At 37.4% G+C, this 12,766-nt stretch overlaps 2 protein-coding genes and 1 long non-coding RNA gene across 19 annotated transcripts in view; 1 reads left to right on the top strand and 2 right to left on the bottom strand.

Annotated features, from left to right (window-relative positions):
- LOC116827401 (uncharacterized) overlaps positions 1–3,523 on the bottom strand; it is a 156,353-nt gene extending 152,830 nt beyond the window's left edge. The window contains exon 1 of the mRNA XM_075067465.1: positions 3,285–3,523. Within this exon, the coding sequence (XP_074923566.1) occupies positions 3,285–3,523 (239 nt within the window). The remainder of the gene's footprint in view (positions 1–3,284) is intronic.
- Positions 1–12,766, top strand: part of MEF2C (myocyte enhancer factor 2C) — a 162,399-nt gene that overhangs the window by 28,068 nt on the left and 121,565 nt on the right. The window lies entirely within an intron of this gene.
- The window catches only part of LOC142046981 (uncharacterized), a 318,894-nt gene that overhangs the window by 207,468 nt on the left and 98,660 nt on the right, over positions 1–12,766 (bottom strand). The window lies entirely within an intron of this gene.

The raw sequence follows: 12,766 nt of genomic DNA, 5'->3' as shown, positions 1-12,766 counted from the left end.
GGGGTAGAAAAGGAAGAGATTCAGAGATCCTGACCACTGGAGCAGCTCTTTGGGACCCACTATCTATCTGTTGGCTCAAGTTGAGGCAGCACTGAGACAGCCCCCAGGATCAGGGGTGGTATTGTCTTGGTGGCATGAAGTCCTCCTTCCCCTTTTCCCCCCTCCCCGCCCATGCTACTTGTTTCCTGGTGCATCTTGAGTTGCTTGAGTGAAACTGGAGCTCTAGCCTAACAGGTCTTTTCTGATTCTGATTTCTTTGATTGTATGATTTAGAAGACAAAGTTAACTATAGGCATGAGTATTAAAATATATGCTGTTTCTGGAACCCAGACATATTAATCATATATCTCTAATGCCATGATCCAGAGATATTCAGTTAGGCAAATCAAATTAGAGATAACACTATTTGTGTTATTTTCATGAACATAGAAAAGATATATGTCATTTGTGGAACCATTACATAGTATTTGCAGTATTTGCTTTTAAACAGTCAACCAATACCAGTTAGCAAAATCTGTACAGGACATGGCAGAGGATTGTGAAATTGCTTGGAAAAGACATCTACAGAGTAAACTTAATGCAGCATGTTGTCCATGGGAAGCATTACTATATAATGACAGAAAAATGCAAATACTAAGGAAGCTTTATTGATTTTAATTTGTAATAAATTATATTATTCTTAATAACAAATTACTTGTAATAAGCTATTGTCTATATGTAAAATAATAGTGCATTAGTCTAACCTAAATAACATTAAGAAATTTCAAAGATCAGCACAAAAATGGTCCAGATCAGGGGTAGGTAACCTATGGCACAGGTGCTGAAGGTGGTACGCGAGCTGATTTTCAGTGGCACTCACACTGCCCAGGTCCTGGCCACAAAGAGCTCTGCATTGTTAATTTAGTTTTAAATTAAGCTTCCTCAAACATTTTAAAAATCCTTATTTACTTTACATACAACAATAGTTTAGTTATATATATTTATAGACTTATAGAAAGAGACCTTCTAAAAACATTTAAATGTATGACTGGCATGCAAAACCTTAAATTAGAGTGAATAAATGAAGTCTCGGCACAGCACTTCTGAAAGGTTGCCAACCCCTGGTCCAGATTGTCTCTAGCGTAAAAAGCCACAGGAGGGCACTTTTCACTGAGGAGTCTGTAAAAAAGTGAATAAAGCCTGAGTATGTTCTGAAAGGATAGAGGGGGACAATGTCTCTGGTTCACACCTTCACAGGCCTGCCACAGCTCCATCCCCATCTTTTACATGTCACATCCAAGTAAGGGTGAAATATGTGGAGTTGGGAGGATTTCCATGAGGATCTTAAGGATGTGACATGATCTGGATCAACATGAGGAACAGTAAGTAAACACCCTGACTTTCACAATAAGCCAAAAATCAAGCTAATTCCATTTCTGAACAAGGCCAAAACAAGCCAATCCCTAAAAACCCCAACACTGTATGTGACTAGATCCCCCTTGTGTGAAATCAGGGACTGTGATGGGCCCGCTGTGAACTCCTGATTATCTCCCCCATTTGCCCGTGCTTGCCCCTGCTTGTCTCCCCTTGCCCCTGCTTGCCGGGAACCTGACAAAAAAAAAGAAGCAACAAGCCAAACACTAGCCAACTAGCAACTCACAAGTCAATTGAGCCAAAAACAAACCCAATTTCTGGATTTATTTATTTATTTATTGCGGGTTTGGTGTGTCTGATAGTGGGTCACAGCCTTTATGTAAAGCCTTATCCCACAGTCCTTACTAGAACAACATTTCCACAGGATTTGGCCTGCTATGAACCGGCCATAATCATGTAGAATAGGTAGGGCAACAATTTCAACAGTATCTTTAACCACAATAATTTAAAAGTGTTTTCCTAGATATGAGGAACTGATCTTTGAAGCAGTTCTTGATGAGGTCCAGCATTACCTACAGACTGTTCTGAGACAGTGGTCTGATTTTCTTCTTTTATCTTGTTCTTAGGTATAAGATGCAGATGAAGAATTGATATAAATTATGCACATGAGTTTGATTAAAAAATAGGTTTATTGCCCGTCCACTACACGTGAAATAAGTGTTAAATTGCACACATACCCAAACCTCTATACAACACATTTTATATGTTGGAATACTGGGCCGGAGAATATATCCTTGCAGCGGCATACAAGATTTATAGCCTCATCCAAAATATACATGCATAAATGCCAGAGATCAGAAATATAACCCTTACTGTTAATGAGATATTACAGAGTGGTAGACTAATTTCAAACTAAATAGAATGAACCAGTATATTATTAAATTACTTTAGAGTAAACATTTTAAACATTCTGTAACCTGGGGCTGTTGGATCACAGGTACTAATTTAAAATTATATTTTTAAAGAAAATGCATTAATTAGAAAGTAGGATTCAGGGATTTTTCAAAAAGAAAGTATGATTGGCTGGCTCCCTAATTTCATACAAAGCTGTTTTGTGTTATATATATTGAAACTGTAGGGCTAGATCCTCAGTTGGTGAAAATCTGCGTCGCCCCGCTGAGGTAACAATACAGCTGAGGATCTGGACCTGAGTTTTTTATCCTGATTTTAGCAATAATTATGTGTAGTATAGAATCAGAAGAATAAACCTTTTTAATTTCTGATAACATCTTTGGTGAATATTGGGGTGTATTTTTGTGCTTTCGAATATTAGGGTTTTGGTGCAGCAAAATGAGAGCTTTGTCCTGTCTGCACATCCAGATATAGTACTGGATATCCCATCACAGATGTCATTTTCTACTTCCTACAGTTCTTTCAGCACTGAGCTCAGATATTACACTCTTTGGTGATCAGTAGCACAGTTCATTTTCCACTCTAGCTCACTCACTGATATCTTTGTGGAAGTTTACTTTTAAAAAAAAGTGTATTTAGAGGGAAGATACCATGTGAATGGGTGTGATAGAAATCCCTAAGATAGATAAGAGAGATATAAGTAAATTTATTATTTTAGCATGATGTTTTTAATGCCTGCGATTTTATGCTCTGCTTCTGCACCTATGGGAAAGAACATCACTGTTATCGTTTCACTGGACACTGAAAATGCATTCCTTACTTAGCATCATTCTACATTACTTAATAACAATGTAAAGTGATACATGATACAGCAGTTAGGTGTGACAAAAAGGAAATATTCTGTGGTCTGTTTCAGAAGAGCAGCACTTTTCATTATTCTGGCCTCTTCTTGACAGATCCTATCCACCGTATTTGAGACAAGTGGTGATTTTATGATTCTGACTATTGCTACAAGTCACTGTATTCTGTTCTGTAAAGCATTAGCACTCTGTTCTACCACATTTTTTAACACAGACTGTTCACTGAGGACTAAGGTTAGGTCAATAGTGAGACCATTCAAGTCTATGACCATCACAGATAGGACCTGAAATAATGCTGTTCCAGATTGCTGAGGAAATGTAATTGTGTAGGCATTGGGGGAGAAAGTGTTTTCCTTCTCCTTTCCTGCTGACTGTAAGCCATATGGGCCTTTGACCATCGCCTTTCCTTTGCTGGATCAGAAGATTGGCCTGTAATTTAAATGTTATCCTAAAAAATGGCACTTCCATATTTGATTGGTATCACTTGAAAATGAAATGTAAATATTTCAAATAGGAACTCAACTATGCTTCTCCTAGGTAAGTACAGATTTGTGAAGATTTCCCTACTGACACATTTACAAAGCAAGGAAATGCGGCATTCTATTTTCATAGAAAGGTTCAGACCTTAATTTTAGGTATAAGATGCAGTTAAACAAGTAGCTGATATTGTGCATATACTCAGAGTTGCAGATATTTTGAGCAATGCGTCAATTCAAGCTAGATATCTCAGATTAGAATCTGGCTCTTTCATTGAAAATGTGAACCAACATATATTAATTTCAATTCTGAAACACAATGCATATTTAATACTTGTTTCTTTTATTTGGCAAAATCATCCATATCTAGAAGAGAGAGTCTCCAAGAGTCTCATGCAACTCATTCTCATTTATTTCAATAGCAGTTGAGAACAAAACTATCATCCCTAATTAGAATTTCTGACACTTCATACCTTGGGGGACAATACTACTTTATAATACAGACATCTTCTAAACTTTCTTTTACATATTAATTCAATAACCATCATTCCTAAAAAAGTACATATACAAATGATTTCTTTTGAGATAAGAAAAGGTATTATTTAGAAGATATACTGCCTGTAAGGTAAGAAGGATAGTCTAGAGGAGAGGATGTTGGACTAGGAGTCAAAAGACCAACATCTAATTCCAACTCAGATACAGACCGACTTTGGCCAATTCTCCGAATCTGTTCTGTGCCTCAATTTCGCATCTGTAAAATGGGTATAAAAATTCGGTATCTCAGAAGGAATGTGGGGAGGCTAATCCATTATTGATGATATGAAGTTCAGATACTATCATAATAGTGGCCATATATGTTCTTATCTAGATTAGACATAAAGAGCTGCTAGATTCAACATAGTCTACAAATTTAATTTCCCAAACACAATTTCCCTTCTACTTATATTAACTGAAAAGTGTGTTTCTTGTTTCATTTGTCTGTCAAGTACAATGGACAGAAAGAAAATGCCTTTGGATTTGTTTTTCAGACTTCACTTATGGACCCTCCCATCTATATGCAACTGCTTATTTTACCAGTAGTTAATGGGAGTTTATGGTGCCCAGCACCTTGTGGGATCAGGCCCTGCAGAAATACTGTTGTATCATTCTTTTTTTTTTCTTGACTTGAGAAGTGTCACATGCCATAGCTAGCAGAACTCAGAGCTCTAGGTATAGGAATTACAGATTCACATAAGTGATTAGATACCATGATAACGAGTGTGCTATAAATGACTAATAGATAGATTATATATTCTTTGAGACAGGAAGTGCCACTTCAGGGGAGGAAAAAATTGCTTAAAGAAAACTTCCTTGTGTAAGAATGTTAAATAAACCTTCTGATGAACAAAATGTTAGAACAGATAACTCAAAACTTGTCATTACATGCCTGATTTCAATCCTCTTCAATGGAGACCTGGGTGGTCCGTTAGGAAAGATCTTGTGGCCTCGCAAGCATGCCTCCTCAGCCAGTTTTTGAGACAGTTAACATTACTGTACTGCATACATAGGTGTAAATCCAAACCTGACTTCCTGAATGGATTATTATGCTTGAATAAATGAAGAAGAATAACAAATCTGGTTAAAAAATTGTGCAGATTACTCATTCTTAACCAGTATTTATCTAAGAACTGTTTAAAATTGAAACAGATTATGTGGTAGGAATATTGTGTTGCCATGGTGAGTTGTTTCACTTTTTTCTACAGTTGAGAAATTTCTTCCCATTTCACAAATATGGAGAGGACCAGCATTCACAGATATTTATATGTATATTTAAAAAAGTATACAAAATGTAATTGAATGTAAATTGGTGTAGCTCCATTGACTTGAGCTCCAACTGAGGATCTGTCCCACCATATCCTGCTAAGAAACTCTTGTGTATACAGAATCGTCAATTAATTCTGTTAATTAACATCCTCCTGCTTTCCCCACCTCCACCCTGACTCTACGTCCAAATTTGGTAGAAACAACAGTACCACTGGAAGCAACATTTCAGAACAAGATGACCCTTGCTTTCTCTGCCAGATCCTGCTTCTGGTATGAAACACTGTGGGAGCATGTGTTGATATCTGTTATGACTGCCAATCAGTGGTCAAACATTCCAAACAGACTTTTAGACGGTTAGCAGAGTCCTCATCCTGTGACTGCACTTGCAACGTGTGCGTCATTCATATCCCTTGAGGAGGGATGAATCCTTATGGTGCCCAGTCAGTGTGAGCTATAGTAGAGCATCTTGCTAGCTGAGGCAGTAGGAGTACGTATATGCTCATCTCAGCTGAATGTTAATGGTCCTATGTGATGATATACATAAATTTTCCATTTTTGCCTATTAATTTCCTTCTATATCGTGTCTATCTGTGACCTTATCTTTGTATCATACTTCAGAGAATGACAGCTGAATAAATTAACTTCATTATTTGCACCCAGAATGAGAGACATTCATTTTAGCAGACTCAGCAAGATTCCTAAATCCACTCCTGAACGTGGAGTACAACAACCCTGTTGCCATGATGGGCTATTCACTGGGATTGTTATTTAAACAGCATTGAAGGCCAGATAATACCTTTATATGTGGGCAGGCTGTCATAAACTTTAGTGCAAGCCCTGGCTGCATCCACTCCAGTGCAGAATTTGATCCTTGGAGGATATATTATGTCACACTGTGAAGTAGGGCAACAAGTATCCCCATGGCACATGACCTACAAAACTGGACATTGTTACCATTGCTGTCAAGGTGGATTGCTTGCCATTTCTTGGAAGGGAAATATATAAAATATTCCATTAAAAAACTACATGAAGAGAACATTAAGGTTGCATTATTAAACATTTGATTCCCGCAGTTAGGGTTGCAAACCAATGAGCCCTCCAGAGCAATCCCAACAGTAATGCTGGAATCTCTGCAGACTTAGATACACACCCTCAACTCTAGAACATCAGAGGTAATGAGGTTGTAACAAAATCAATTTACACACCAGTTTTGAATGTAAAGATTTGTCAGTTCAAACTGTCAATCTAAACCTTCACTACTTTACTATTGTTAGATTGATAGCAGGGTATTTGCTTAATGTCAGTTTAATAATGCAAGAAAGTTTTTAACTGAGAGCATACCACAGCAGAGGAAGGATGGGGTGGTGATTAGCGTGTTAGTCTGGGACTTGGATAAGAGGGATTAATTCTCTGCTCCTCCCACAGAATTTCTTTGTGACTTTGTCAAGTCCATTAGTTCCCCATCTGTGAAATTGTGATAATAGTACTTCCCTACCTCTTAAAGGTGTTTTGAGCTTTTCAGAGCTAGGGTGAAGGAAATCATGTACATACAATAGAGAGCAGACATGACAATATTTAGCATACAGTTTCTTTTAGGAAATTATTTTATGAAGTAAAGCATACAGTCTGCACTTGTATAACTCTAGTCTTTTAATTAAAGTTGAGAACTTTCTGTTTCTTCAAGTCTATTTTTTTCTATTTCTTCTTTAGTTGTTGTGCCAAGGTATCCATGTGTGTTTCTTCCACTGTCATCTGGCTCATTCCCAGCAGATGCACACAATCTGTTTTGCTGTCACTAACAGGGTTCAGTTTATGGAGAGAATGTGTCAGAACATGCCGCCATAGTCATTTCTACAGGATTCTTTTTTCTAAAGTGTAACTGAGAGTGTATTCTTACCTTATTTTTATTGTACTGTCATAGGGCTTTATTACATATGTTAAATACTAGCCTATGCTGGGAGCAATGCAGAGCCACCTTATCCCAGTGGGAGATGAGGGAAGCAGACTGAATCCCTGAAATCCCTGAGTGTACGTGCTCGTTGCCTCACCTCTTCATGGAGTTCACATACTCACTCTGCTGTTGCATGGGTTGGTACAGAGGGAGTGTGGCCATGGTCCTCACTTCTTTGGGGTTACCTGCACTCTCGAGGCTGCACAGAGGGGGGTCATCACTGCACTCCTTGGAATACAGCAACTGCAATCCTGACAGGCCCTCAGGGGGCAAGGGGAGGCAGGGAATGACTCCTTGAACATCTCTCCCTCCTGCACACCCACATGAGGCATCAAAATCTGGCCCATATACAGATTTGTAAGAAAGTTCAGTAGACCAAAAATATGCCCCATTTGTTAGTTTATTTTACTGTTTTGTATGTTAATTTCCTTATTACTTAAATGGAAGCATTGGGAAAAATCCTTAGAAATATGTTAAAGTTGATGTAAGAGAACCTAAACCTACATATTTGGATAAATTGTAGACGCATCTTCTTCTTATCGTTTCTGATATCTCTGTCAAAAATATATCATTTAGTATATGTGCTTTACTAGGTAGATGGTCACAACTCCTTTGTTATGACATTCTCAGGCATTGTTTTAAAGGACGGATTGTTTAGAAAATGTTAGACACTATACACTTATCTTGTGCAAATCCTTCTTAGTTTGTGCATTATGGACCTGATACTAACTAGTAAAGAAATTCATCACCATTTTATGCAACAGTGACTATTTAAAGAAACCTCTTGGATTTTAGTCATGCTGGCTACCATAGGCTATTCTTGAATAAATGTCCCAATATTCCCAGGACAAGGAAATTTTTATTCACAGGTGATTATACTATCATTTTTTTTTCTATTTACCAATTTAGGAATGTCATCTATAGCCTAAAAACCTGGGTTCCTTACATTACATAAATTGTAAACATAAAATTTATGAAATATGGGTCTAAAAGGGCGCTGTGTATAAAAACATGCATGTCTTCCCCCTAAAATAGGCCATAGGTCTGATAAAAGACTGACTAGCAGCCTGAACTTTGGCATATTCAGGCTCAGATGACTACTAGAAAAATCTTTTTTTCCCCCCCAATTATTATTATTGCATTTGTTTTCTGATAGTGCTAGAAGTCCCAATTTAGATAAAGGTCCCATTGTGCATGACACTGTACAGACACATAGTAACATATAGTCCCTGCTCCAAAGAGTTGACAGCTAAAGAGTGAGAGGAAAGAGAAGCATAGGTAGGTTCTAAAAGTGACGGCACTTCATTAAGAATGCCTTGCCATTGATCCCACTGTTCAGCTCCAACAACAGAGCATCATTATGTCAACAGGTCATAAAGAGAAATGGCAATCCCTGAGGCCCTGATTCAGCAGGGTACTTAAGCACGTGTGTAACTTTAGGCACAAGTTGTTCCATACGGGTACAGCTTTATAGACTGTCACTAATGAACACCTTGCAAATAGGTAGCCAGAGCAGAACAGGAAGCACTAATATAATGCCTTGCCTGATTTGAAATTGATCGACAGCTAAAACTTACAGGTGTTTTGCAGGCATAACTGTGCGTTGAGCACAATGCTGTCATCTAGTTTTGCAATTACAAAGCGGGAAGTTACTTTGGTGGAGTCCACATTGGACAGGAAGGGTCACAGCCTCCAGCTGTTAAAAAAAGTTAACATTAAAAAATGTATGGACACAATAGATGCTTATTAAAGAATCAAATTTGTTTTACAAGTTACTGTTCCCCAGAATTCTATTATTCTCATTCTTAATCATCTAACTTCAATCTTTGAATTGCCCTTTGTTCAGAGGAGTTGATTTCTCTGGGCTTTTTTGATAGCTAAAAAAATTAATTCTTCAACAGTAGAAATCTCCATTAATTCCCAAAATCAAAGACTGACTTAATGAGCTTAGTGACTTGGCTGCATTTGAAGTAGCTTGCATATATATATATTTACATAAATTAAATAAATTTAAAAAAATTTGATCTCTATTTTTAGAGGGATTTTAAAAATATTATTTTACTTTGAGTGGGGAGTCTTTATACATCTACAACTCAAAATTACTCGTGCTATAAAGATAAACGTCACTCTGTAGTTCCTCATACAATTTCCGATTTTATATTCATGACAGGGTGTATATGTTAAAAAAAAGCTATTAGATAATATTAGAATGCCACATTAGTAAAACTTGATCTGGCCTCTCTGTAAAATCAGTTACTATGCCCATGTGTACATTCATAGAAATGATTTTTTGAGATATGCTGAGATAAATACATGCGTGCCTCAATTCATGGTAGAGCCTTTGTAAATAAAATTTTCTACATATTGTCTCTGCACAATTAAACAGTCTAAAATACAATTAATCCATAAACACTGTGATATTGTTTGTACATGTACACTGAGATGCTATATGAGAGTGCTGTGCTGGTGATTTGGACCTGTCATCCTAATATATCATGCAGTAGAAATATAATTAATGATTTGTAGATTCTCTGCATTTTCAGTGTATGTACTTGTCTGTTTATATGTGTGGACACCATATAAATAAGCATCCCAACATATAATTTTGCTTTATTCTAGATCTTCAGGTTGGGTAACTTGCTCTATTGTCTGCTGCTATGGGCTTTATATATAAGTTGGACTAGAGAACAGTAGAAACTAGTTCCAGAATGATTTTTTTGACAGTAGTTTTTATTGTTTTTGTCTACAGGCTAGAATTCTGCATGAAGATTTAGTCATTCCTGAACTTTCATGCAAATAATTTTGATCTTATTGAATTAGTCCAGAAATTATTTTTTATTGGGAGTTATGAACATGATTTCCCCTTATAAAGGTTAAATAGTTGCAGTGTGCACACTCATTAGTACACATATAGTAAAAAGGAAATTATTAGGAAATTGCTGGTTCAGAGGAGTTGTGCTGGTACTGTTCTTCCCTTTGTTGCTAGATAGTCAGTTCAAATCCTACAAGGTTGGTAGTGACCAAAAACTATTTTATCTGGTCTTTATATAAGCACTTATAAGATCCTCATTGCTGTCGTATGAGAACTCCTACTGCTATCTGTTAGCGGTTTGACCTAGGAGAAATAAGTCAGAGATCTTAATTCATTCTCAATAGACAATGTCTACATCATAAAAAAATGTTACCATCTCTGGGTACGTTAGACCGTCAAAGGCACTCTTTGATGGTCTAAAGAGGCAAAAGTATGAAACTCCCTTCCTCACCTGGCCATATTTTTATTGTGATGTCTTTCAGCCTCTCTCCTTAGTTATACCATGCAAAATTAAAACCCACAAATTGACCTGCTGCAGAACAAAGCAATATCACATTTCAGTCACAATAACAAAAAGCACAGGAACCTTACATCTGCCTCTGTCTCTCACCCCACTCCTTTCTCAAATGTCTGAGAACAAAAATAACCTTTACAACATGTGCAGAAGCTTAGTAGATTCAGATGGACCAAAGCGGGTAACAGAGTCCAAGCTGAAGATACCTAATGGATACCCTGCTGGCAGCTTCCTAACCCAGAGATCCTCTATCTCAAGCACCTCAAAACATGGTGACATGACAGTGTGGAGAGATTTGTGCTCAGGCTTCCCATGATATACTTGTTTTGTAGAAAAACTGGGGACCTCAGTCTCAATTGCTATCTGTAGAGGAAGGATTGACCAGTGGCTCTGCCACGGTCTCCCTGTGCAATCTTGGGCCAACTCCCTTAGTACCTTGCCTGCAATATTAGCACTATCTTACCTGATAGGAATACTGTGGGGATAAGTATATTAAAAACTGTGAGGTGCTCAGCTACCGTGATGATAGGGGTCATATAAGTACCTGAAACAGATAGACAGAAGTTGCATCTTAATAACTGACGATATCTAATGATTGCTTAGGTCAGTGCAAAGCTTTTGTAACATTTTTAAAAAAATGAGACAAAATAGAACTATTATTTTTCTTTCATGCTTTCTGTGGATATAACTGTAACTTCATAAAATCTGAAGAGATTTGTGAAAGAGATTAGCTTTTTCTATGATTATGCTTTGGAAACTTAAGGGAAAGACAACACTGAAAAATACAGTTTTCTTGGTGTCCACAGGATACAAACAGTGTGGGCATTTTCATTTAAAAATACTTTTCAATGGCTTGCCAATAGCCTCAATTTCCGATGTGGAGGGACCACCCTCCTTAGTGGTAAGAGACAATTCTTTCACTGTGTTAGCTCAGTCATGGGCCTTTCTTGGGCAGAGACAGTTTATTTTTGTGAAACTGTCCCAAAATATGTATTATCCATGGACTAGGGCCCATCAAAGAGACTTGTTACACTTGTAATGATAGGTTGGACCTTTATAGCCAGTACAGGATCTACTAAGGTCTCTATTTGAGTTTCTTTTTTTAAAATTAAATATGCACATATCATTTTTTCTCTTTCTGCATCGACATGTGTTAGCTGCACAGTATTTGCCAAGAAGAACCTATGAAATACACACCTATGTTCTTTCCGCGGGTAGTGATGGCTAGTTGGAGATATGCTTACAGGGATTTCTGCTGTACTGCCCTAAGTCCTTCTCTGGCATCCATGGAAGTCGTATGCATTAGTATAATGTAATGCTTGGCCACAAAGGAGTTGATTTTGGTCCCGATCTAATGCTATACTGAGTATTCAATAAAGTCAGAGTGGTACCCTTCCTTATTAGTACTGTTGGAATTTCATTTTCTGTGACTTTTTTTTTCCAAGTAAAAATACAGATGGTGTTTTAATGATTATGTTTGAGGGGGGTGGCCTTTTGAAAAAAAATATGAATTTTATTTTTTGAAAATATTTGCAATGTTAGTGGTAGAAATATAGTTGCTCAGAAAAGACATATATACTCGTTCATTAGCCTGTTCGCTTATAAGCCAACCCCCCAAGATGGTTAAGTAAAAATAGCAAAAACTGTATGACCCTTTCATAAGCCAACCCTGTATTTCAGGGGTTGGCAAACTTTGGGTCCCGGCCATCAGGGTAAGCCGCTGGCAGGTCGGTATGTTTTGTTTACTTGGAGAGTCTGCAGGCATGGAGCCCCTCAGCTCCCTATGGCCATGGTTTGCCGTTCCCAGCCAATGGGAGCCACGCGAAGTGACACTCCAGGTAAAGAAAATAACAGTGTATTAGATATTCTATTCAATGATTCCATAGAATTTAAAATAATCATTTCTTGGTGTAAATCCATTTATAAGCCGACCCCCACTCTTTGATGCGTCACTTTTTTACCAAAAGTATTTGGCTTATGAACCGGTATATACGGTAATTCTTTAGTAGTAGCAGTTGTAGGCTTCTTTAAAACTGAGCTGACCTAATATGATAGATTTCCTAAGATACTGAATGTTATTTTAAT

Source organism: Chelonoidis abingdonii, chromosome 6 (genome assembly GCF_003597395.2).
Source record: "Chelonoidis abingdonii isolate Lonesome George chromosome 6, CheloAbing_2.0, whole genome shotgun sequence".
In the NCBI taxonomy this organism is placed as follows: Eukaryota; Metazoa; Chordata; order Testudines; family Testudinidae; genus Chelonoidis; species Chelonoidis abingdonii.
The sequence above is the reverse complement of the archived record's forward strand: the minus strand, read 5'-3'. Positions and strand labels throughout refer to the sequence as shown.